The sequence below is a fragment of the Lithobates pipiens genome, unplaced genomic scaffold (assembly GCF_037356315.1).
Source record: "Lithobates pipiens isolate NorthernLeopardFrog02 unplaced genomic scaffold, aLitPip1_a1.2 Scaffold_22, whole genome shotgun sequence".
NCBI classification, from domain to species: Eukaryota; Metazoa; Chordata; class Amphibia; order Anura; family Ranidae; genus Lithobates; species Lithobates pipiens.
Genome location: NW_027507784.1, coordinates 71,217,170 through 71,240,278, shown reverse-complemented (window position 1 = coordinate 71,240,278; position 23,109 = coordinate 71,217,170). Strand labels below are relative to the sequence as shown.

The 23,109-nt window shown below is 41.9% G+C and overlaps 1 protein-coding gene across 5 annotated transcripts in view; it reads right to left on the bottom strand.

Annotated features, from left to right (window-relative positions):
* The window catches only part of QTMAN (queuosine-tRNA mannosyltransferase), a 636,919-nt gene that overhangs the window by 309,162 nt on the left and 304,648 nt on the right, over positions 1-23,109 (bottom strand). For 3 of the 5 annotated variants that reach the window (XM_077447749.1, XM_077447745.1, XM_077447746.1), the window contains exon 7: positions 18,837-19,023. In XM_077447749.1, the coding sequence (XP_077303875.1) occupies positions 18,837-19,023 (187 nt within the window). The remainder of the gene's footprint in view (positions 1-18,836; positions 19,024-23,109) is intronic. The other 2 variants (XM_077447747.1, XM_077447748.1) reach the window with 1 other exon arrangement.

Genomic DNA, 23,109 nt, shown 5'->3' with positions numbered 1-23,109 from the left:
GCTGCTGTTTTTGGCTTTAGATTTTTTTTTTTTTCTACAGTCAATAAACTCTCCAGCATGTTATCCTATGTGTCCATGCACACATAGGCTGTTATCAACTGTTTTTTGCTGGGGCGTTTCCTGGCTGTAAAAAAAAACTAAATTAGAGAGTCAAACAACGTAGCTCACCAAATGCTGAAAAACTCAATCACTAAAAAACGCTATTGTACAAACACTGAAAAACATTGAATAAATCAATGCAAAGATACTGGCGTTTTTATAATGTTATTATAATGTCCAGTGTGCATGAGGCCTCAAGATTTATTTCCCCACAGTGCCTGCAGCTACAGAGGTCAGTGATGGCTTGTTTTAAAATGTTCTGTCACTGTGGGTTAAGAATGTGCAAATAACCTAAGATCCATAGTCTGGGCACAGGATAGGTATTCTATACATATGAACATAGCTAGAACACCAAAGATGCTTAGATATTAGTGAGCTGCAAGATCAAGCGTACCATGTCAGCCATTGTTTGGTACAGCGCTTTGCCACAGGAATCTCCACAACAGAGGGAGGGTCAAACATACCACAGCTACTCTTAATGGGAAAACGTCGGAATCAGCAACCAGCGGGTTAATCACTAGAGTACACTTCATCTGTGCAATAAATGGTACGCAAATGACCTTCTTCATAGCAATTAACAAATCATCTGCTAAATCTATGAATCTTAATATTCAGATCTATTCTGTCCACTTCATACAATTTATCTGCAAATACTTATTGGACTTTTGATTCTAAATATAATTAGCTGATAATTTTGCCTGGATGAATTACTTTTCTAGAAAGCCTCTGCAGCCTCCGAGCCACATTATCTTGTAATAATGAATGCGATAGGTGATTTCTTTTTTTTTAATATATATTTTTACTGTAATGAGGATGAGACAGCGTTGTGACACCTGAATCTGGTAATAACAGTAGGCTGCTAATTATCGACAGGATTTTTTTTTAATGTGCGCACAAGGAGTAGAAAAAAAAAATCCCTCATTATTAAAAGAATTAAAAAAAAAAAAAGTTAAAATTATAAGTGACACCGGCGGAGAGTAAATAAAACGGAGTGATTAAAACATCCCTGCTTTAAGGGTGTTTTTAATTAAATGCAAATGCTAATGTTGTCATACTTAGCAGATGGGATTACAATTAGTTATTGTAACTGGTATTTCGTATTGCGTCTTTTGCGGCTCATAGTCAAGATCTGGATATTAAAAAAAAAAAAGGTGATACATTCCTTGAGACATTTAAAGTAGCAATGAACCTAAACCACAAGCTGGATGAACTAAGGACATGCTCACGCTTGAGAACTTTTATGCACTTTACAGCAACTAAAGAGCATGTTAAAGGACCACAAAACCTAAAAGGAATAAAACGTTACAATGGTTACATTATGTGAAAGAACTATATTCTACAACTATTGATGTTAACCAAAAAAATTGCACAATGTTTGATGGTTATGAGTCTTCCATATTAAGCCTTATGTTTGATATTGGACATAATTTTTTCCAAAAACTTTCCGCAATTGACTTGGTAGTTTTCTAGTATTATTGAACAACAAACAGCATGCTTCAAAATATTATCTCACACAACACCCCCTTAATTTTAAAGGATCAGTCTACCTGAAAACTATTGAAATGGCTAACATATGCTGAAGGGTTAAACTACCTGACAGTTTCCTATCTGATGAAGTAATTTCGATGCTTTAGTTTCCAAGTCTGAGCATCTGCTACAACCCATTATGAGGGGTTCTATCACTATATTGGTCTTTTAACACCTTTTTTATGAAAAATACAACAGTTTGAACACCTCAAAAATCCAGCAAGGGCAGAAGCCTATAGTGGAGAGTCCCAGTCAAGAATGTCTAAGAAAGATACAAGCCAATGGGTCACATGGCCTACCAGGCCCCACCTATAACCACTTCTAGGTGACCACACATTATGCCTTTTGTACTAATATACTTCTGAAACCTTGCTAAAGCCTCCCAAGAGCTTACCCATAACCCTCCCCACTGTGTGAGGCTCCAGTATTTTTTTTATTTTATTTTTAGCAATAAGGAGTGATTAAGACACAAGGGAGCGACCTGTGTCCTGTACTCTACTCCAAGATAAGACATTCAACAAGCAAGTCAGAACCTCTATTATCTTAATTGTACAGCATAAGACTGTTATTCTGAGAGGTGAGAAAAAAGCAACCTAGAATTGCCAAAAGGTCCACAAGAAACACAAGGATTTAAATAACACAAACAAAATACTCAGATAACAGCTTGAAACGCCTTCTGAAAGAAGCTTGCATCAGCTGAGACCTGAACATCCACCTGGTCGGACTTGGAGGACATGTGGAAAGAGGCCAGGTGGCAGCCTTTCAAATCTGTAATATAGATTCTTAATGCTGAAAAGCCCACAAGACATCAACAACCCTGGTGAGATGAGCTCTGTTTGGAAAGGGAGGAATCTTTACCTTAAGGGTTTGGGTCCTGAAAATGAGTTGACTGACTCATCTGGCAATTGTGGAGTGGGAGGCAGGATGTCCTCTAGGAGGGCCATTAGGTATAACAAAAGGGGAATCAGCCTTGCCAAAAGAGGCCATGGCTGCAAGGTAGACTCCAACAGCCCTAACACCATCCAAGCAATAAAAGGCAATTTCCTTGTCATGTTTTGGGGAAGAACAGATGGAAGAGAGGACAATGGTGAAAGGAAGAGACCACCTTAGGTGAAAAGGAAGGTTTTGGTCTCAAAATCACCTTGTCCTTGTGCAAAACATGAAAAAGTCTCATTTCAAGAGAGAGCCGCTAACTCAGAAACACACCTAAAAGAAATAATGGCAACCAAGAAGGCAAACTTGCAAGCACGGTCTTCCAAAGGAATGTATCTAATTGTTTCAAAGTGAGGTCTCTGAAGACCATAGGGCATCAGATCCCAGGGTGACACAGGAGGTTGAATTGTGGTATTGACATGGGAAACTCTCTGCTAAAAATTCTTGATTGTGGTTGCAAGGAAAGAGGTTTCTAGAACAGGGTGGATCAGGCAGAAACCTGTCCCTTTAGGGTATTTAGAGCCAGATGCTGGTCAAGAACAGATTTAAGAAAGTCCAAAAATTTTATTCCCTGGGGTTAAGCAACCTGTTCTTGCACAATGCAAGGAAGGCCTTCCATATACAATAGTAAATCTTGTGGGAGTTTGATTTCCCTGCTCTGAATAAGATGGGTAAAACCAAGTCAAAGATAGCCATATCCTTTAGGGCTTAGGTTAAAAAAAAAAACTGTTAAAGCCAGTGACTAAGAAGCAGGATGGAACAAGGGTCCTTGGGCCAGTAAGTCTGGTCTATTTGGAAAAGGCCACAGGTCGTCCTCCAAAAGTCTGAGCATGTCTGTGTACAACGTTCTTCTGAGCCAATTTGGTGCAATGAGAATCACCAAAACCCTTTCCGCCTCTATTTTGCGCAGCAGTCTTGGGAGGATCATCATCGGAGAGAGGACCTAAACCAATTAAAACTGAGTCCAAGGGATCACCAACGCATCTACTGTGAAGGCTAGTGGACCCCCGATCTTGGCCAAAAACATCTTTAGCTTGTTGTTGAACCTGGAGGCCAGAATATCCACATGGTTTTCCTATAAACAGATTCTAAAAAGATCTTGTGGCACAGAGACCACTTCCCTGTGTAGGTGTTTACGGCTTAGGAAGTCTGACTGCCAGCCAATTGTCAGGAATGTGGATGGCTGAGATAGCTGGAATTCAGGTTTCTGCCCATTAGAGTATCGCACTCGCTTTTTTATGGCTGGTCTGCTTCTGGCACCCCCTTGATGATTTAAGCAGGCCACTGCTGTGGCATTACCTAACTGTACCATGGTGGGTGATCTTGTAGAAGGGAGGTCCAAAATTGTAGAGACAATCTGATGGATCTCTTTTCCAGAATGTTGATGGGAAATTTTGACTCCTGCAGGGACCATGTCCACAGGACAGTCAGGGAGTGGCAAACTCTACCCCAGACTGCAAGGCTCACATCTGTTGGTACCCCATTTCAAGTTGTTTGTAGGAACGACTTATCCAATTCCAGGAAAGAGATGGGAATCCACCAAGCCTGGGAGATCACAGTTTAATAATAATAATGCACAGTAATGAGCTGCACAAGGGGGTGCATCAGTAGGAAACATCAGACACTTATCCTTCCAGTGAAAAGCTTGTGCAGGAGGGGGTGTGTCAACAGGAGGCAGGGAGACAGCAATACACTGATCTTCCTAGTGAAGAGGTGTGTTAGCAGAATTCTAACCATGGCAGTACAGGCCCTATGTGCGCAAGCACATCATCTTGTAGCTCCCAAATAAAAGACAAAGACGCAACAGACCATGCTGGGATGGATGTGCCACCATGCCCTGGTGTAGTGAGCTTTAAATCGGAAAGCAGGAGGACTGTCAGGATCACCAGGCGTTTCACGCAAAGAAAGCAATGAAAAGAGAATAGGATATTTTTTTTTCATATAAGCATATGGTCACACAGACACATATCAGAAATATACAATGTTAGGGTAACATAATCTTTAAGTAGAAGCAGGATAGTCTCCCGTGAAGAGTTGAGTTAGAGATAACTGGTTAGACTGGGGTAGGGAGATGGGAGAAGGTGGGAGAGGCTTGAAAGAAGTTCTGAAGGTGAGCATGGAAGGCAGTGATAAGGGAGCTAGAGAGCAGGAAGTCTTAAGAGCAGTGGAGAGGTAAGTTTTGGTGATATTTTGAGATGAGGTTGGTGCTGGAGCACATGTGACTGTGCTCTACAAATCAGAAAGACACTCATTCTCAGCATTCCCATAATGCCAGGGAAAGGCCCAGTGACATCACCCTTGCCTGAAGATGAAGGTAATGTGAATTTTACCAATATTCTATTTTATTTTAGGTGTGTTTTTTACATGGGGGGGTCTACAAGATGAGTGGGCCTTACAAAGCTTGTCTTAAGCACGAGAAAAAGAGCAACGTCATGTTTTGCCAGAAACCCGTCCTCCCTTGGCATCCTGCCCCTGTTCACATTTTTCTGCACAAACAAAAAAAACTTTTCATGTTAGGCAGGTATCCAGCAGAGAGTTTAGATATGCTGGAGAAAGGGAAGGCGAGTGGCCACCCACTACAGTGATGTTCTCAGCTAAAACCCAGGATGCAGTGTGAACTGCAGATAAAGAAAAAAAAAAAAACTAATTGCACACTTTCTCCTACTTTATTTGTGTAAAATTTTCCATCTGCTACATCTAAAGACGTCTAAACTGTTTGTATCAAACCTGCTCTCTGCTGCCAGCTGTGCCCATTAAGGATTTCAAAATGCTGGGTAAATGAGCCATCGTAAAATGCAGTAGTGTAGGTCCATCTGCCCACAACTGGTAGGAGACCCAGTACCTGGTCTTTGCAAGAGTATGACTTGTGCAATTAAAACTGATTTTTTTTCCCCTGTTTTGTAATGAATCAAAGGCTTGAAATCTGCAAACATTGTTTGTATTTAGGTTGTATTGTTACTATATAATGATTATTTTCAATTCTGACCATTCACCAGTTATACGGAGAAACATGCAGCACATACAGACTCTCGTAGCTTAGCTTTATACAGAACAATGTTCACTGTACATTTAACATTCAATCAGGAAATGCTTGGCTGTGAAGGCCTCTGCATTTATGCTATCATTGCTCTTTGCGATGCCATACTGAATAAGCCTAAAAAAGCTTCATTATGTCACATAATCCTGAACACTAGGGATGGGTGAATGGCTCGGGCCAAACATTAGCCTGTTCGGCCGTTCGTCGAACACCCAAATTTGCAGGGTGTTCGCTCCGACAAACACCCTGCAATGCACTAAGAGTGCATTCTGTGCCCTGATTGGGAAAAGTTTTGCCTAATCAAGGCGCAGTGTAAGTGGATTTGTTAAGGAATGGGGATGGGAAGCCGGCCGCCGTGTCCTTAACAACCAATGAGTCATCAGCTGTCAATGGGTTTCCCCACTGACAGCTAAATAAAAAAAAGTGCTGGTAAAAAAAAATCATTATTTGCAAGTAATTTCCCATAAAAGGGGTATGGGGGTCTAGGTACTGCCCTGGGGGAACATGTATCAATCTTTTTTTTTTTTTTTTTTAAACGTTTTTTCAGGAGCAGTAATTTTAATGATGCTTAAAGTACAATAATGAAAAAGAAAACTTCCTTTAAGTATCATGCCTGGGGAACCCTCTTAATGTGCCTGTAAAGTGGTGCATTTGTAGTATATACAGAACATGCTTCTATTTAAAATGACACATGGTTACAATTGCTGCCACCCGGCTATTCAAAAATAAAGAAATAACGGCATGCCCCCCCCCCCCCCCCCCCTTAGGGTCTGGTATGGATTTTAAGGGAAACCCCACACCAAAATGTAAAAAAAAAATCAGAGTAGATCCCCCCCCCCTCCTGAGCCATACCAGGCCACATGCCCTCAACATGGGGGGGGCTTTGGGGCAGGTGCCCCCCCCCCCATATGAATGGGTATTGGTTGGAAGGCGGAAGCGTTTTTTTTTCTATTTTTCGGGGCCATCTGGCATTGTGATTGACGGTGGATTTACATCTTTTTTAATAAAGGATATGTCAAAAACGGTCTCCTGTTTTTCTCACTTTTTTGGTGAATGGGTAGGGGTACAATGTACCCGATACCCATTCACATGGAGGGGGGTGAGATCTGGGGGCCCCCGACAACCACAGCCCAGGACTGTCAGGGAGAGGCCCTTGTGCAAGCAATTGTAACCAAGAGTCATTTTAAATGTTTTTTTTTTTAAGTTTTGTTTTTTTAGTAATGGCAGTTTTGCTGTAGCATGTTCTGTAAATGCTACAAATGCACCATTTTACAGGCATATTAACCACCTCAATACCGGGCACTTAAACACCTTCCTGCCCAGACCAATTTTGAGCTTTCAGCGCGGTCGCAATTTGAATGACAACTGTGCGGTCATGCTACACTGTATCCAAATAAATTTTTTATCATTTTTTTCACACAAATAGAGATTTTTTTTGTTGGTATTTGATCATATTTTGAAAACTTTGAAAAAAAATGCCCCCTGGGTTCCCCTTAAAATCCATGCCAGACCCAAAGGGCCTGGTATGGATGATGGGGGGCACACAGTTTTTTTTCAAAATTCTTAATTGCTGGCATTCTTTGTTTACATTCACCTGTCAGCAGGGAAGTCCACTGACAGCTGATGAGTCATCGGTTGTTAAGAATGCAGCGGCCGACTTCCCAGCCTGAACCAGCTATTCTTCACACAGAATTCTAATTGGTTGATCATTTTATTGACCAATCCAAATTCAAATTGTTCAGAAAATTTGGAGTTTGTTAGGAAAGAAATATACAAAACGAAATGCATTACAATTTCATTCTGAGATTTGGATACATGCGAATCTCTGAATAACCAAAATTTAGTCCAAAATTATATTCAGGCTGAAACTAATTACACATGTCTAATCTCTTAAATATGCACCATTTAGGAGATATTCATTCTTTCTGCAGCTGGTGACATCACCGGCACATGCACTCTGAAGGAATGGCATACTCGTGCCATTCCTTCGGAGCTCTGTGGCACTGCCAAGACTCTCGCACACATGCACTGGAGTGATGTCATCACGACTTGGCCATTCAAATGGTCAGAGCCTGTGAACTCAAAAGGAATAATGTGTGAAGATGGAGAAGGAGAATGGAGGAATCAACAGAGGGACAATGAAAGTCACAGCTGCTGAATGCTCCATGACACAGGGGAGCTGCTGCCTCTGGATACTTACAAAGCCATCCACAACTCTGCCCCCAGCTACATCTCTAGCCTAGTCTCCAAATACCAACCTATTCGCCCACTTCGTTCCTCCCAGGACCTCCTGCTCTCTAGCTCCCTCATCACCTCCTCCCATATCCGCCTACAGGACTTCTCCCGAGCCTCGCCCATCCTCTGGAACTCACTACCCCAATCTGTCAGACTGTCTCCAAATTTATCCACTTTCAGGCGATCCCTGAAAACCTTCCTCTTCAGAGAAGCCTATCCTGCCTCCATCTAAGAACTTCACTATTCTCTCCATTAGCTCATCCCCCACAGCTATTACCCTTTTGTATAACTTGACCCTCCCTCCTAGATTGTAAGCTCTAACGAGCAGGGCCCTCTGATTCCCCTTTGTCTTGAATTGTATTGCATTGTACTGTCTACCCCAATGTTGTAAAGCGCTGCGTAAATTGTCGGCGCTATATAAATCCTGTATAATAATAATAATAATAATAATCACGTGAGTACACTGAAGCATATTTAAGAAAAGGTATGTACACGGATATCTTCTAAATGGTATGCAGCATAGGTAGACGTTTCTAACAAATCATATTTAGCCTATATTCAGATTTAAGGTAAGCATAATCACATCCAATCTTACCAATAGAATTTCATAAAAAAAGTAGTTTTCAGAATGTTAATTAAATAAAAAGGTCAAATTAGCAATCGTTTTTGTCCACAGTGATAAGGAAGAATAAAAAAATATTTTCTCAAAAAAAAATGCCCCCTGTCAGAGGAGCAGCCGATCGGCTCTCCTCTACTCGTGTCTGACAGACGCGAGTGAGGAGAAGCCAATCAACGGCTCTTCCTATTTACACTGTGATCAGCCGTGAGGACGTCATATGACGCCCAGTCAGGATTTTGAAACCACTTTGCAGCTGTCATTTGCCTATAGGGCGGGCGGCAAGTGGTAAAGGGGGGCCCCCAGGCATGATATTTAAAGGAATTTTTTCAGTTTCATTGTTGCACTTTAAGAATTATTAAAATCACTGCTTCTGAAATAAATATTGTTTATAAAAAATTTTTATTAATACGTGTCCCCCAGGGCAGTACCCGGACCCCCATACCCCTTTTATGGCCAATTACTTGCATATAAGCCTTCAAAATGGGCACTTTCCTGTTTGGCTCCCATAGACTTCAATGGGGTTCGCCGTTCGGGTTAGAACATTTCCCCTGTTCGGGAGTTCTGCTGCGAACCAAACAGGGGGGTGTTCGGCCCATCCCTGCTGAACACATTCCTGAGACATGCGTAGTCTATGGGTGGAAGAATACATGGCTGGCACATTTCTAGAGCAATGATAAAATACAATTTTACTGTGGGGCAGTTACTTCATGCTACACATGCAAAGATGAAAAACAGAAGCCCAAGGTGGGGTAGACTATGTTCCTGCAAAGCAGCTTGAAGCTAAACCACTTGGCAACAGAATTGACGTAATATTCTCTGGCACAATTCTCCATGCTAAGAGAACATTACCTTCTATGTGTGATCTAGAAGCACCCTCACTGACAACTCAGGTTTCAGAAACCAATAATTTTGCGCAAAAAAAAAAAACACCAAGTGAAACAAAAAGTGCATGTGAAAAACAAAAAAGTGGACAGGGTGGGGTTGATTTATCAAAACTGGAGAGTGCAAAATCTGCTTCAGTTGTGCATGGTAGCAAATCAGATTCTAACTTCAGCTTGTTAAATTAAGCTGAAAAAAAAACCTAAAAGCTGATTCGTTTTAATAGAGAGCTGCATCAGTTTTTAATAAATCAACCCGGTGTGTCATTGGTCCTTTCCCAAAGAGGAAGGTCCTCCCTAACCCTCAGCGCACAAGACTCCTGACAGGGAAAGGCAATCTGGCCCACTTAGCTAGACGGCCTGGCAAACCCCGCTCTTCATGACTAGCCAAAGCCAACCATTTGGTACTAGGTTAAGGGGTTCTTTTAAAGAGACCCCCAGGCAGGGGAGGAAGAAATATAAGGGCCCCACATCCTCCCCTTAAACTTCAGGGTAGGCCCAAAGACCTATGCGCTACTCTTCAGTGGGTGAAAAAAGACACATAAAAAAGTACAGTGACCAACTTTGTGGCTCATGATGACGTGATCACCGAAGCTGCCAAATAATAATGATTACATGCAGGCTGGAAGTTGGTTTTCAAACTCCAGCTTACAGATGTCTCAGTGCTTCTCTTTTTCTCTCTCTTTCTGTGCACAGTAAAAAAAAAAAAAAAAAAGGACAACGCTAGAAACTATTTTTGAAAAATCAAAAACATTTATTTCAAAATTGTTATGTGAAAAGTTACCAAATTTTTTTTTTGCATGCAGCATACTTTGCCCCAGCCCTGCCCCTCCCATTCGCAGTCTGAAATCTTCTCTACAGGGGATTGCTAGAAGCCAATATTAAGACACATTTAGGTTCTTGCACTACTTGCATTTAAAAAAATTGATTAATAAATGATTTATTACGGAATACGGAGGCACATTAAATTGTGTGCTTTAAATTTGACATTTTCACTTAAGCCTGTTGATTTTGGTGCATTTTTTTTTAAGGAAAATAAAAAGAATAAAAAAGATATGTTTAGTTGTAGCTTATACAAATATAAGTGCAGTGCTATACACAACCCTCATCTCTCCCAATTCTAAAACAATATTCTAATACAGTGGTCTTCAATCCCTTGCTTGCCTTTATATGGCTCTAGGGGCACCATTCCTGACACCAGAAATGGGGCACCGTTTCTTCCCTTGACACCACTGATGGGGCATGAATCCTCCTACTGACAACAATGATCGGGCAATATTCTTTCCGCAGACACCACCGATGAGGCACTATACCTCCCAATGATACCAATGATGGGGCACTAATCCTCCTACTGACACCAACAACGGGGCACTATTCCTCCTACTGACACCAACAATGGGACACTATTCCTCCTACTGACACCAACAATGGGGCACTATTCCTCCTACTGACACCAATGATGGGGCAATACTCCTTCTGCTGACACTAAAGATGGGCCACCATTCCTCCCAATGACACCAATGATGGGGCAATATTCCTTCCCCTGACATGGGGCCCCATTCCTCCCAATGACACCAATGTCAGGGGACTATTCTTACAATATCAGTGACAGGGCACTATTCCCGCTCCTACTGACCAGAGGTGCTAAGCCAGAGGCAATGTTTACTCCCACTGATGTTGGGGCATTTTCTACTGCCAGGAGACCACAGTCCAACCCCCCTAATGTCTGAAGGACAATAAACTGGCCCTCTATTTAGAAAGTTTGGAGACCTCTGTTCTAATACACCAATCAATAAATACCAAACTTTTTTATGTTAGTTGGTATTTAAATTGGTTTGCAAATTCTTACAATGTGATGTCATGATCAGAGGTGGACTAAGAGCGTTCAGCTGGCCAGTAAAGAAAGAATTGCGAATACTCGACAAACACCCTGCAATTAAAAAATAGAAACTTGCATTTTTACTTGCACGTGATTGGATGTTGGAAATCAGCAGAACTTTACCAAATTCACTAAGTTCTAGGGAAGATAAATATTTTTGAATTTTTTTTTTATTCATTTTAGAAAAAACTTACAAAAATAATACCACAGAAGGAAAAACCTAGACATTGTCCATATAAACAAATGGAAAAAAAAAAAAAAAAAAAACTATTTAGATCTCATACACACACCACAACATACTGTAGATATTATTACACACATTAATATAAAATGTGTATCCCTTCCGTTCCTTCTTCCTTTCTCCTACCCATTGACCCCAAACCATAAAGAGGATGATATGGGGAGAACAAAAAAAAATGTAGCCTGGGGTTCACAGGACAGGAAAGCTCATCCAGCACAAAAACAATAAATTAATGTAACTGCACTTGCAAAGTCCACAGTCTATTTGCCTTTAGTAAATCCACCCCTGTGTGTCAGAATAGTCTTTAGGTTGAGTGTAAAAACATCATGTGATCTCATAAGTGTTTCCTCCACCTCAGTGTGTAATCCAGCACCAACCTTGCATATGGGCTTCAGGATAATAGAGAAGGTCAAAAGTTTAAAACATCCCAAACTCTTCACTCAGCAGATTCTCCATAGAGATCCTCCCAATATTTAGACATTTCTCCCCAGCTGGATCACATATGACATCAAAAACATCCATCACATAGGATGACATTTTACAGATTTGTGCAATTCCAACTGGCAACAGTTTGGGGAAGGCCCTTTTCTGTTCTAGTTTGACTTTGCCCCTGTGTACACGGCCAGCATTATGTACTGTATGTTTTGATAGGTTTGGTGTGGAGAAACTTTTGAGAAGTTTGGTGCGAAGAAAAATAAAATAAAAACACCCTTTTCCAACCCCACATGCACAAATTTAAAGCCCAACCCCATGCAAATAAAAATAGCTAATAGCTTGTTTTGTCTAAGGAAGGGTTTTCAAACTTTTTAAACAAAGGGCCAGTTTACTTTCCTTCAGGCTTTAGGGTGCTGAACTATGGTCAGTAGGAGTAAAAAAATTACATAGCACCCGTGATCAGTAGGAGGAGGAATTGTGCCCCATAATGGGTATTAGTTAAAAGAATAATGCCTTATCATTGGTGACAGTGGAAGCATTAGTGCCCCATCATTGGTGACAGTGGAAGCAATAGTGCCCCATCATATGCATTGGTGGGCAGAATAGTGCCCCATTGTTGGCGCCAATGGAAGGAATAGTGCCCCATTGTTTGTATCAGTGGGAGGAATAGTGCTTCATCTCTGTGGGAGGAATTCCCAAGGGCCACATAAAGGCATGCAAAGGGCCACATGCGGCCCACAGGCCACAGTTTGGAGACACCTGGTCTAGGGAAAAGGAGAAACAGTTTTACCCACCCGATCCTCCGCCATTTGAGCAGGTGGCGCAACCCCCCCCCCCCCCACCTGATCCAGCAGTGAACTGTCCTTCAGCATTCTCATGTTCAGTGCAGGATTTTGGACCCTGCTCTGGTCTTGATGATGTTAGGGTTCTAGAGCGGTGGAACATGGGGGTGCAGATGATGTGGGACCAGTCTAACTGCAAGGAGAAGCAGAGGATCAGGTAAGAAAAACTTATTTTAATGTTCGCCTAGACATAAATTAGCATGCAGTCCCACTGGAGGGGATCATTTGTTAGTTGGGCTTTAAACTTTTAAACCCTGAAGAAACTCACCTGAATAAACTGTCATGTGATTCACTCACAAGTGTTCTTCTAATAGGGACAACCAACAAGTAAAAGTTTCTCACCTTATTCTCAGCTGCCCAGCTGAACAATCTTCAGACTGTCCCCGGTCATGATGTCCCACTGGAAGAATCTATGGCCACTAGAGGATTTCAATGGGGAGCTGATGATGGACTCTTCTTTGGTGTGACTGTGTGTATGCAAGACAGCTTGAGTGAAATCCCGTCGGAATTCCATCGGGAAAACCATCATAGCTTTTTCCAACCAAAACTCCGATCAGCTTTGTAAATATGCTTCCACAATCCTCATCCAATCACAGATTTGTGATAATGTCTCTACTCTCCCTACGCAGTTCATCGTAATGATTTTGTCAAGGCACCTTTTATGCAGTCTCTGCTTTTAAATTTGAGGGATATCACTACTGTAATTTCAGCAACCAAAATTTGGCTGCAGACAATAGTTTTTTTTCCGTTCAGAATCTCTTGTATATAAAATAATTGTTGTATATTCTATAAAAAGTTACAAAACAGGTCATAACTTTTTTTTTTTTTTTCATTCATACATATCCTCCAGTGTTTGTCATTACCATGGATTCCACAAATATTTCATTTGGGAGGTACAGCTGTTAATGATTTGTGAACATGTACACAGAGCAGCAATAATTCAAATATGAATATATGTTTAAGCCACAGCCACCACCACTGACAGCCAGTAATCACGGCTGGTTCTATTTACCTCACAGCCTTCAACTAAATAAAAAAATAGGATACTCTTATATATATTTATTGAAAGATTAAACAAAAATGGCAGCAGTAATATGAAAGATGTACATAGCTAGAGACCAACAAAAGTTAAGCAAAGCCAATGATAAGAATTTAAGAAAATTTAAAATAGAAATCAAAGAAGAATAAAACACAGGCAATGTTTTTTGCAATAAAATTGAAAAATAAAAATAAAACAAAGAACTCCTGCACAATGCAATTAGAAATGCTTTCTTTACTGGGGGGAGAGAGGTGTAATCTGAATGGCTGCTATGGATCTCTTACATTGCTTTTGGTGTTGCTCAAACCAGAGGTGACGGCATATCCCTGTGTCCCAGAGCATGGAGTGCAGACTTGTCCTGATACCAATCCAGAGAGTTAGTTAATGTAAAGAAAAATGGATTGCGCTATTCTTGACCAGCCCAGGTGAATAAAAAGGAGCGGCCTCAGCACTCTGATACATTTCGCCCTGCCCACTGGGGCTTAGTCATAGGTCGGGCAGGGCGAAATGCATCAGTGTGTGTGGTTTGGTGGAGACATGTAGGCTGAGGTGTCTCCAGAGGCGGACTGACAACTCATGGGGCCCCCGGGCAATAGGAGATTATAGGGCCCCTGGGCAATAGAAGAAGATTATGGGGCCCCCGGGCAATAGGAGATTATGGGGCCACACAGTATACACACACATACAGTATACACATAAAGACACACAATATACACATACAGACACACAATATACACACACAGTATACACACACAGAATACACATACACACACTGAAAAGTTACTGGAGAGGTGGGGCAGCTATAATCTTGAGATTTTTTTTAAAAAACACAGATTTTTACATACTGTCCCTGGTTTTATTGAGGCTGGCAACCCTGATGGGGCCCCTTAGTGGCATGGGGCCCTCGGGCAGTCCATCCCTGGGCGTCTCCTTTATTCACTTGGGCTAGTCGGGAGTAGTGGTGATCCTTTATTTACATTGACTACCCCTGTTGCTGCTATGGATCCTCAATGCTTTTTGTGTTGTTAGAAGTACTACTGATTTACATAACACCCTAATCGCATATCTGTCCTCGTACAAAACACATGGCATAAGCGAGTTAAAACAGAAAATGAAAATGCATGTTTCCAGTGATAAATACTGGCCAAAAATATGTGGGCAGTCACCACTCCAAATTATTAAGTTCAGGTGTTTACAGTGAAGGATACAGTTAATGCTACAGCGTATAAAGACAATTTAGAAAATTGTGGATTTTCAATCTAATGGAAACAGTTTGGGAAGGTTCTTTTTAGTGCCCCTGTGCACAAAACCAGCTCCATACAGACATGGTTAGATGAGTTTGGAGTTGAGGAACTCAGCCCTGAAATCAACCCCACTAAACACCTTTGGGATGAACTGGAAAACTGAGTGAGGTCTTCTTATAAATGCTCTTTTGACTGGATGGGAACAAATTCCCCATATGATGTGGAAAAGCCTTCCAAGAAGAGTAGTATAACAGCAAAAAGTGGACAACTATATAATAATGCCCATGGTTTTGGAATGGGTTGTCCACCAACAGGGGTGTCCAAGCTGTGGCCCAAGACAACTATGAATGTGGCACACACAAAATCATAAACTTACGTAAAAAAAAATGTTTTTTTTTTCTTTTTTTTTGGGGGGGGGGGGGGGGGGTTTTGCAAAAAAATGCATTTCAACTTCGTGGATGTATGTGGTCAAAGAAAAGTTTGACAGTGCCTCTTTGCTGGACTTTTATACGTTTTATCTTCCCAAAGAAAAATCTCCAAAATCTCTCACAACTCTTCACAATCGCGCTTTATTCATGTCACCAATTTTGGGCAGCACCTATATTTTTGAGCAACCATTCTCAAAGATGAAGTACATGAAGGGCAAAATTAGAACCAAAATATCTGATGAGCACCCTGAGAATTGCTACTACGTCCATAGAACCAAATATTGATGGGCTAGTTTATCAAAAACAGTATCAAATATCAAAAAATGGAGCCCAAGACAGTCACCGAATGGTGAACGGCACTAAGACCCTAGCAGCTCTTTATTGTTTTTAAAACTTAAACATCCAACTGTAAGTTTAAATTTAAAATGTGATACAAACTATCAAACTGCGCCCAGTAAGAAACCTTATAATATATACAATCAATTTCAAACCGAAAATGTAAATAGTATCACATATGCTAAAAACACAAAATATAGTCCATTAGTATATTAAATAATAGTTCATATTCAGCACCAATCCTGCCAATATAAAGTGCTGTAAGTCAAAAAGTGGCAAAAGTTGCTAGCAGATCGTTCAGATTCACAGTAGTCCATCACCACACCTCCTGTGCAAATCCCTATAGGTTATGCACTTACCAGAAAACCCTGGTTTAAAAGCACATCTCATATCACCGGAAGACCGATCGTATCATTAGCTCTCACGTATAGCAAGGCATTGGATATGTCCCGTCGGCTGTTTAATAGTCACTTTCCCAGAAGGTATTTTGCACATATAAAGGAATGGAGAAACTCTTCATTCCACTTTGCGGCTGCGGTTATTTTCTAAAAATGGAAGATCCATATGTAACTTCCATGCCGCATGGAGTCCTAGAGGCTCAGAACCTCCATTCTTCTCTATGAAGCAGCGACATGTGTCCATTTACACCCGCCTACATCCAATCCGATCAAATCCACTAAAAACAGACAGATAGGTATCCATTCCCTTCCATCCAGCATATCAGATCAGATGGCAGTTTGGTGTAAATGGACAGGCCTTCCATTTGTATCTGACCACCCATAGAGGAGAGCAGGCTGTGTCCGTGTCCTCTCTGCATAGTCCATCAAATGCTAGGCTAGAAATACACTTTAGATCTACTTAATGGTAATATGTCTGTTCTGAATATAAGTGTTGCCTTCAAACAGGCATCATGAAGTGTCAGCCTCACCAGTGCCCCATGTTATTGCTTTCAGTTATTGTGGCTTCCACTTCCTAGACTGTGAAGGTAAAATTGGCCCTGCCTACCTACCATCTCCCAGTCTACTGTGGAGCTCATTTAAACTCGCTTCGACTTCAACATGCATTAAAGCGCCTACCGCTTCAACATGCTTTTTTAATGTGTTTTTGATGCTTCAGTGGTGCTTTGGTGATGCTTCAAATACGCTTTTTTGAAGCGGTTAATGAAGCTTGCTTTAATTGACGGCGTGTTTGTTGATTTTTGTAGTACTCCTACTCAGCAGATCCCTAGCTCATTAGTACCCCTGCTCAGCAGATCCCCATTGGTACCCTTGTTTAGAAGATCCCTAGCTTATTAGTACCCTCATTCAGCAGATTACCTACTCAGTGTTACTCCTTGCTTTGCTGATGTCCCACTCTGTAGTATCCCCAGCTTTGCTGATCCCCCACTTAGTAGTAACACCCAGCTCTGCTGTTGCCCCGCTCAATAGTAATGTTCAGCTCTGCTAATCTCCCTCTCAGTAGTAACCACCAGCTCTGCTGATCCTCTGGTTTTATGATCTTCCTCACTCTCTCTCTCAGTAGTAACCACCAGCTCTGCTGATCCTCTGGTTTTATGATCTTCCTCACTCTCTCTCTCTGGTCTCTGCTCAGGTCCTGCTATATTACTCCCATGCTGCTCACCACATGTGACATTGCTAGTTTCTCCTGCTCTGGTCCCCCAGCTCTGCTCAATCTCTGGTGCTCAGTCTTCTCTCTCTGCTCCCTGCTCACCTCCCGCTAAAGTGCTCCCATGTTGCACACCATGTGTGCCGTTTACTAGTTGCTCCGGCCTGGACCCCCACTCACCTTCCTGCTGCACACGAAAAGTGGTATCTGCATCAGACACTTCCAGGATATAAACAGATGAACCTAAAATGACTGCTGATGATGTCTTTCCAGTTCGCTTGTTGGTTTACCAGTGCATCCTGGGATATATCATACCTGGAATACCTCTAAAACAAAGTAAAGCTGAATAAAAGCCTCTCAAAATCTGCAGGTGCTTCTAGAGAGCATGGTCATGCTTTGAAGCACCAAGAAAGTGACATGGGGTACAATTTTTAAAGCTAAGCAAAGCAAACACGAGTAAACAGGACTGTAAGCCATTTTATTTTAGTGACATTTCCTTTGATTGCCATTCAGAGTGCTGTAAAAAAGCGTCCAATGCCACATTTTGAAGCTAGGTTAAACCAGCCCTGTCAGGCTTCAGATAAATGTCTAAACCCTAAAAATCAAGCTGAGATATCAGGCTTAGACAAAGTTAAGCTAAATAAGGGGATAAAAATACATAATTATTATATAAAGGGGTTGTAAAGGCAGAAGATGTTTTATCTGAATGCATTCTATGCATTTAGATAAAAAGCCTTCTGTGTGCAGCAGCCACCCCAGCACCCCCTAATACTTACCTGAGCCCCATCTCTATAAAGTGATGTCCACGAGAGCCTCAACCACCCGTGACTCTCCCCCATGATTGGCTGAGACACATTATCAGCGCCATTGCCTCCCGCTGCTGTCAAAGTCATTTAGCCAATCGGGAGAGAGATGGGGCATGGCTGAACCGATGCTCCGTGTCTGAATGGACATACAGAGCTGCAGCTCGTCTCGGTTGCCCCCCATAGCAAGCTGCTTGCTGTGGGGTCACTCAACAGAAGGGAGGGGCCAGGAGAGCTGAAGAGGGACCCGAGAAGAGGAGAATCTGGGCTGCTCTGTGCAAAACTACTTCACAGGGCAGGTAAGTATAACATGTTTTTTTTATTTTTATAGAGGAAAAAAAAGACTTTACAATCACTTTAATCCTGAACAACTATGATAAGTTTGGATTTGGATTGAACATTCCCAATCTTACAAAAGCCCAGTAAAAGCTCTCTTTAGGAAGGTTTCCTCTGCAACGCATGGGATGTAGAGCATGCTAATGTGACTCCACAGGCAATTCCACAATCAGTAACACAAAACTCCTCCCTCTGAATCAGCATGCCTGTTACATCAGTCACCATAGTTCTGTCCTTAAACTCTATGTTTACAATGGAAATCATTAGTAACTTCTTACTACACAGCTACAGATGAAAAAAGGGAAAGAAGGAAAACTTACATCGCCACACCAAAGAATTCATGCTTAGCTGTTGAAATGACGACATCAGCCTCACAGAGTACTTGAAAGTAGTTGTCCTTGCTGGGTAGAAAACCCCAATGTAAAACTGCTGACCCCAAGAACCTTCTTGCTTCAGAAAAGATCTCTGCAAATAAGAATAAAGGAGGATCTTCAGCCAGGAAAATCTCTGGAAAAAAAAAAAGTTTAGACAGATACTGCAGGTTGAATTATCCAACACCCATATATACAGATGGGTTCCTGGGTTCCAAGAGTACCCATTCTCCCTGTTAGGCTGGCCATAGATTCATTCTTTTTTTGATCAGTCAGTGGACTGATCGGAAAAAAAAAAAAACAGATGGAGAAATTCTCCCGCTGTGCCATTGTAAATTGAGAGCAGGACTACTCTGCTTTCAGAGTACACTGATCAGCGGCTGCAGCCAAGTTTTCCAGCATTCTCATGAGACAGACTTCGTTGCTTAGATCAACTTCTGTCAAGCGGTAACACAGGTTGATCTAAATTCATCTGGTCTCTGTTGAACCGGCCTGAATTTTGATCCATCTATGGGCAGCTTTAGATTTATCATTACTGTACTTAAAACTGAGACGCTATAGCTGTAGGGGAAACAGAACCAGGACCTCCAGCAGGGAGAGTTCAACACTGGAATGTCTGAAGTATATAAGTATTTGTGTGTTTATAATAAAAATATCAGTGCTTGGTGGGGTAACACTTTAATGAGCAAAATCAGATAAACGTAGAGTATATATCCATGCATGACCAAAATTTACCCCAAACCTCCCTCTCCTTCTCTAAAAATGAATAATTAAATAATATATAAATATCAGAATTATTTATTTTACCTTGTTCTTGTAGCAAGAAACAGAACACGCTGGATTTCTAGTGGATCAACAGGCATTTTGCTGTATTTGTAACATTGCTACAGTGCTAGAATGAGTATTCATACCCCTTGAAATTTTACACATTTTGTAATGTTACAACCAAAAAAGTCAATGTATTTTGTAGGGATTTTATGTGATAAACCAACACAAAGTGGCACATAACTGTGAAGTGGAAGGAAAATGATAAATGATTTTCAAAATATTTTACAAATAAATATGTGAAAAGTGTGGCGTGCATTTGTATTCAGCCCCCCACCACCTTTCGCTGCAATTACAGCTGAAAGTCTTTCTGGGGATGTCTCTATCAGCTTTGCACATCTGGAGTGACATGTGTGCCCATTCTTCTGTGCAAAATAGCTAAAGCTCTGCCAGATTGGATGGAGACCTTCTGTGAACAAGAATTTTCAAGTCTTGCCACAGATTCTCAATTGGATTTAGGTCTGGGCTTTGACTGGGCCATTCTAACACATGAATATACTTTGATCTAAAACATTCCTTTGTAGCTCTGGCTATATGTTTAGGGTCGTTGTCCTGCTGGAAGGTGAACCTCTGCCCCAGTCTCAAGTCTTTTGCAGGTTTTCTTCTAAGATAGCCCTGTATTTGGCTCCATCCATCTTCACATCAACTCTGACCAGCTTCCCTGTCCCAGCTGAAGAGAAGCATCCCCACCACATGATGCTGCCACCACCATGTTTCACAGAGGGGATGGTGTGTTCAGGGTGATGTGCAATGTTTATTTTTCGCCACACATAGAGCTTTGCTTTTAGGTCAAAAAGTTCAATTTTAGTCTCATCTGACCAGTGCACCTTCTTCCACATGTTTGCTGTGTCCCCCACATGACTTCTCGTAAACTGCAAACGGGACTTCTTATGGCTTTCTTTCAACAATGGCTTTCTTCTTGCATGACTAATAGTTGTCCTGTGGACAGATTCTCCCACCTGAGCTGTGGATCTCTGCAGCTCCTCCAGAGTTACCATGGGCCTCTTGGCTGCTTCTCTGATTAATACTCTCCTTGCCCGGCCTGTCAGTTTAGGCGGATGGCCATGTCTTGGTAGGTTTGCAGTTGTGCCATACTCTTTCCATTTTCGGATGATGGATTGAACAGTGCTCCATGAGATGTTCAAAGCTTGGGATATTTTTTATAACCTAACCCTGCTTTAAACTTCTCCACAACGTTATCCCTGATCTGTCTGGTGTGTTCCTTGGCTTTCACTGTGCTGTTTATTAACTAATGTTCTCTAACAAACCTCTGAGGGCTTCACAGAACAGCTGTATTTATACTGAGATTAAATTACACACAGGTGGATTCTATTTACTAATTAAGTGACTTCTGAAGGTAATTGGTCCCATTAGATTTTAGTTAGGGGTATCAAAGTAAAGGAGGCTGAATAAAAAATGCACGCCGCACTTTTCAGATATTTATTTGTACAAAATGTTGAAAACCATTTATTATTTTTCTTCCACTTCACAATTATGTGTCACTTTGTGTTGGTCTATCACACAAAATTCCAATAAAATACATTTACGTATTTGATTGTAACATGACAAAATGTGAAAAATTTCAAGGGGTATGAATACTTTTTCAAGGCACTGTAAATTAATCATTTTTAAATTATTACATTTAAATTATAAGTAAATTATTATTAATTTTTACACCAGCAGCTGTGCTGAATGAATAGCCACAGGTGTGCATTGGGAGAAACAATGCTGTACCTTAGGTTTGCCTTTAACCTGATGCACATGGCCGGCAGCCGCAATGTCCGCCAGCCACCCGCTCTGACAGGGGAGTAAAGAGAGATCTGATGTTTCTAGTGATTATGAACAGCATTCTCTCTCCTCCTCCAGTCAGTCCCATCCCCCCACAGTTAGAAACACCTCCCATGGAACACATTTAACCCCATGATCGCCCCATAGTGTTAACCCCTTCCCTCCCAGTAACATTTGCACAGTAATCAGTGCATTAATCAATATACACTTTTTGCTATTTTTTTTTTCTACCAAAAATATGTAGATTGGACTAAGATTGGACTTGAGGCTGAACCAACAAGTCAGAGTCTAGGATAACACCTAGTACCCTGGCGTGAGGGGAGGGACTGATGGTTGCATTGTTGATTTTGATGGAAAAGTCAGGGAGGGGGGCACGGGCCAGGGAGGGGGGCATGGGCGGGGGGGGGGGGATTTTACTAGCTCGGTTTTAGAGAGATTTAGTTTAAGGAAGTGGTGCAACATCCATGCTGATATGTCAGTTAGTAAGTTAGTAATGTGAGAGGAGACTGAAGGAATGAGGTGAGGAGTAGACAGATAGATTTGGGTGTCATCGGAGTATAAGTGCTATTGGAAGCCGTAGGTAGTTATCAAGTGACCAGGGGAGGAGGTGTAAATAGAGAAGAGAAGGGGTCCAAGAACAGAGCCTTGGGGGCTCCCACAGAAAGGGACAATGGAGTGGAGACAGAGTTGTAGGTAATACTGAAGGAGCGCTGTGATAGTTTATTGAGAAGGAGTGAGTGGTCAACAGTATCAAAGGTCACAGGGAGGTCAAGTAGTAGGAGTACTGGCTGTTGGTTTTAGCAGTTAGCAAATCGTTAGTAAGTTTTAGTAAGGCAGTTTCTGTGGAGTGCTGCGAGTGAGCGAAAGCCAGACTGAAGGTTATTTTCACTGAGGTAAGAGCTAAGACGGTTGTAGACTAAGACTTCTAGAAGTTTAGAGGTGAATGGGAGCAATGAGATGGGTCTTAAGTTGTTCAGGTTGGTGGGGTCCAGTGAGGGTGTTTTTTTAAGTGTGGAAGTGATCTGCATGTGTTTTAGAGGGGAGGGGAAGGTCCCACTAGAGCAGGGGTGCCCAACCAGTGGCCCGGGGGTCACATGTGGCCCGCAGAGCCCTCTGATGTGGCCCGTGACCTCCTTATGTGGGATGTCAGATTGGCAAGCCCAGATCATGGGTTGCAGACCTGCCATCCCAGAGCATCCGTGTTGTTAATGATGCCAGAAAAGCAAGCAGCTGTGGAGCAGGGCTGTATAAGCTGATGCTTCCTGTATAGCACCGTCTCTTGCCACAGGCGGAGTGATACCAAATGCACTCTGCCGGGGACAGAAACAGCAGGCGATACCTGAATGGAAGACTGTTATTACAGGTCAGTTTATTACTAAAAATGCAGTGTATATATGGGCATATCTGCGCAGTGGTTACTGGGCTGCTTTCAAACTGATCCGCAGGTGCTGCACACCTTCAGGTTACCTGCAGTGAGGCATAGACTTCTGTTGTTACCTGTGGGTTTGGTGAGCTTTCAGAAAGTCCACCACACCTGTAGGATATAATAGAAGTCTAGGGCAAAGTATAGCTAACCCGCAGCAAAGACACAGGTGCACTGCGCTGCATT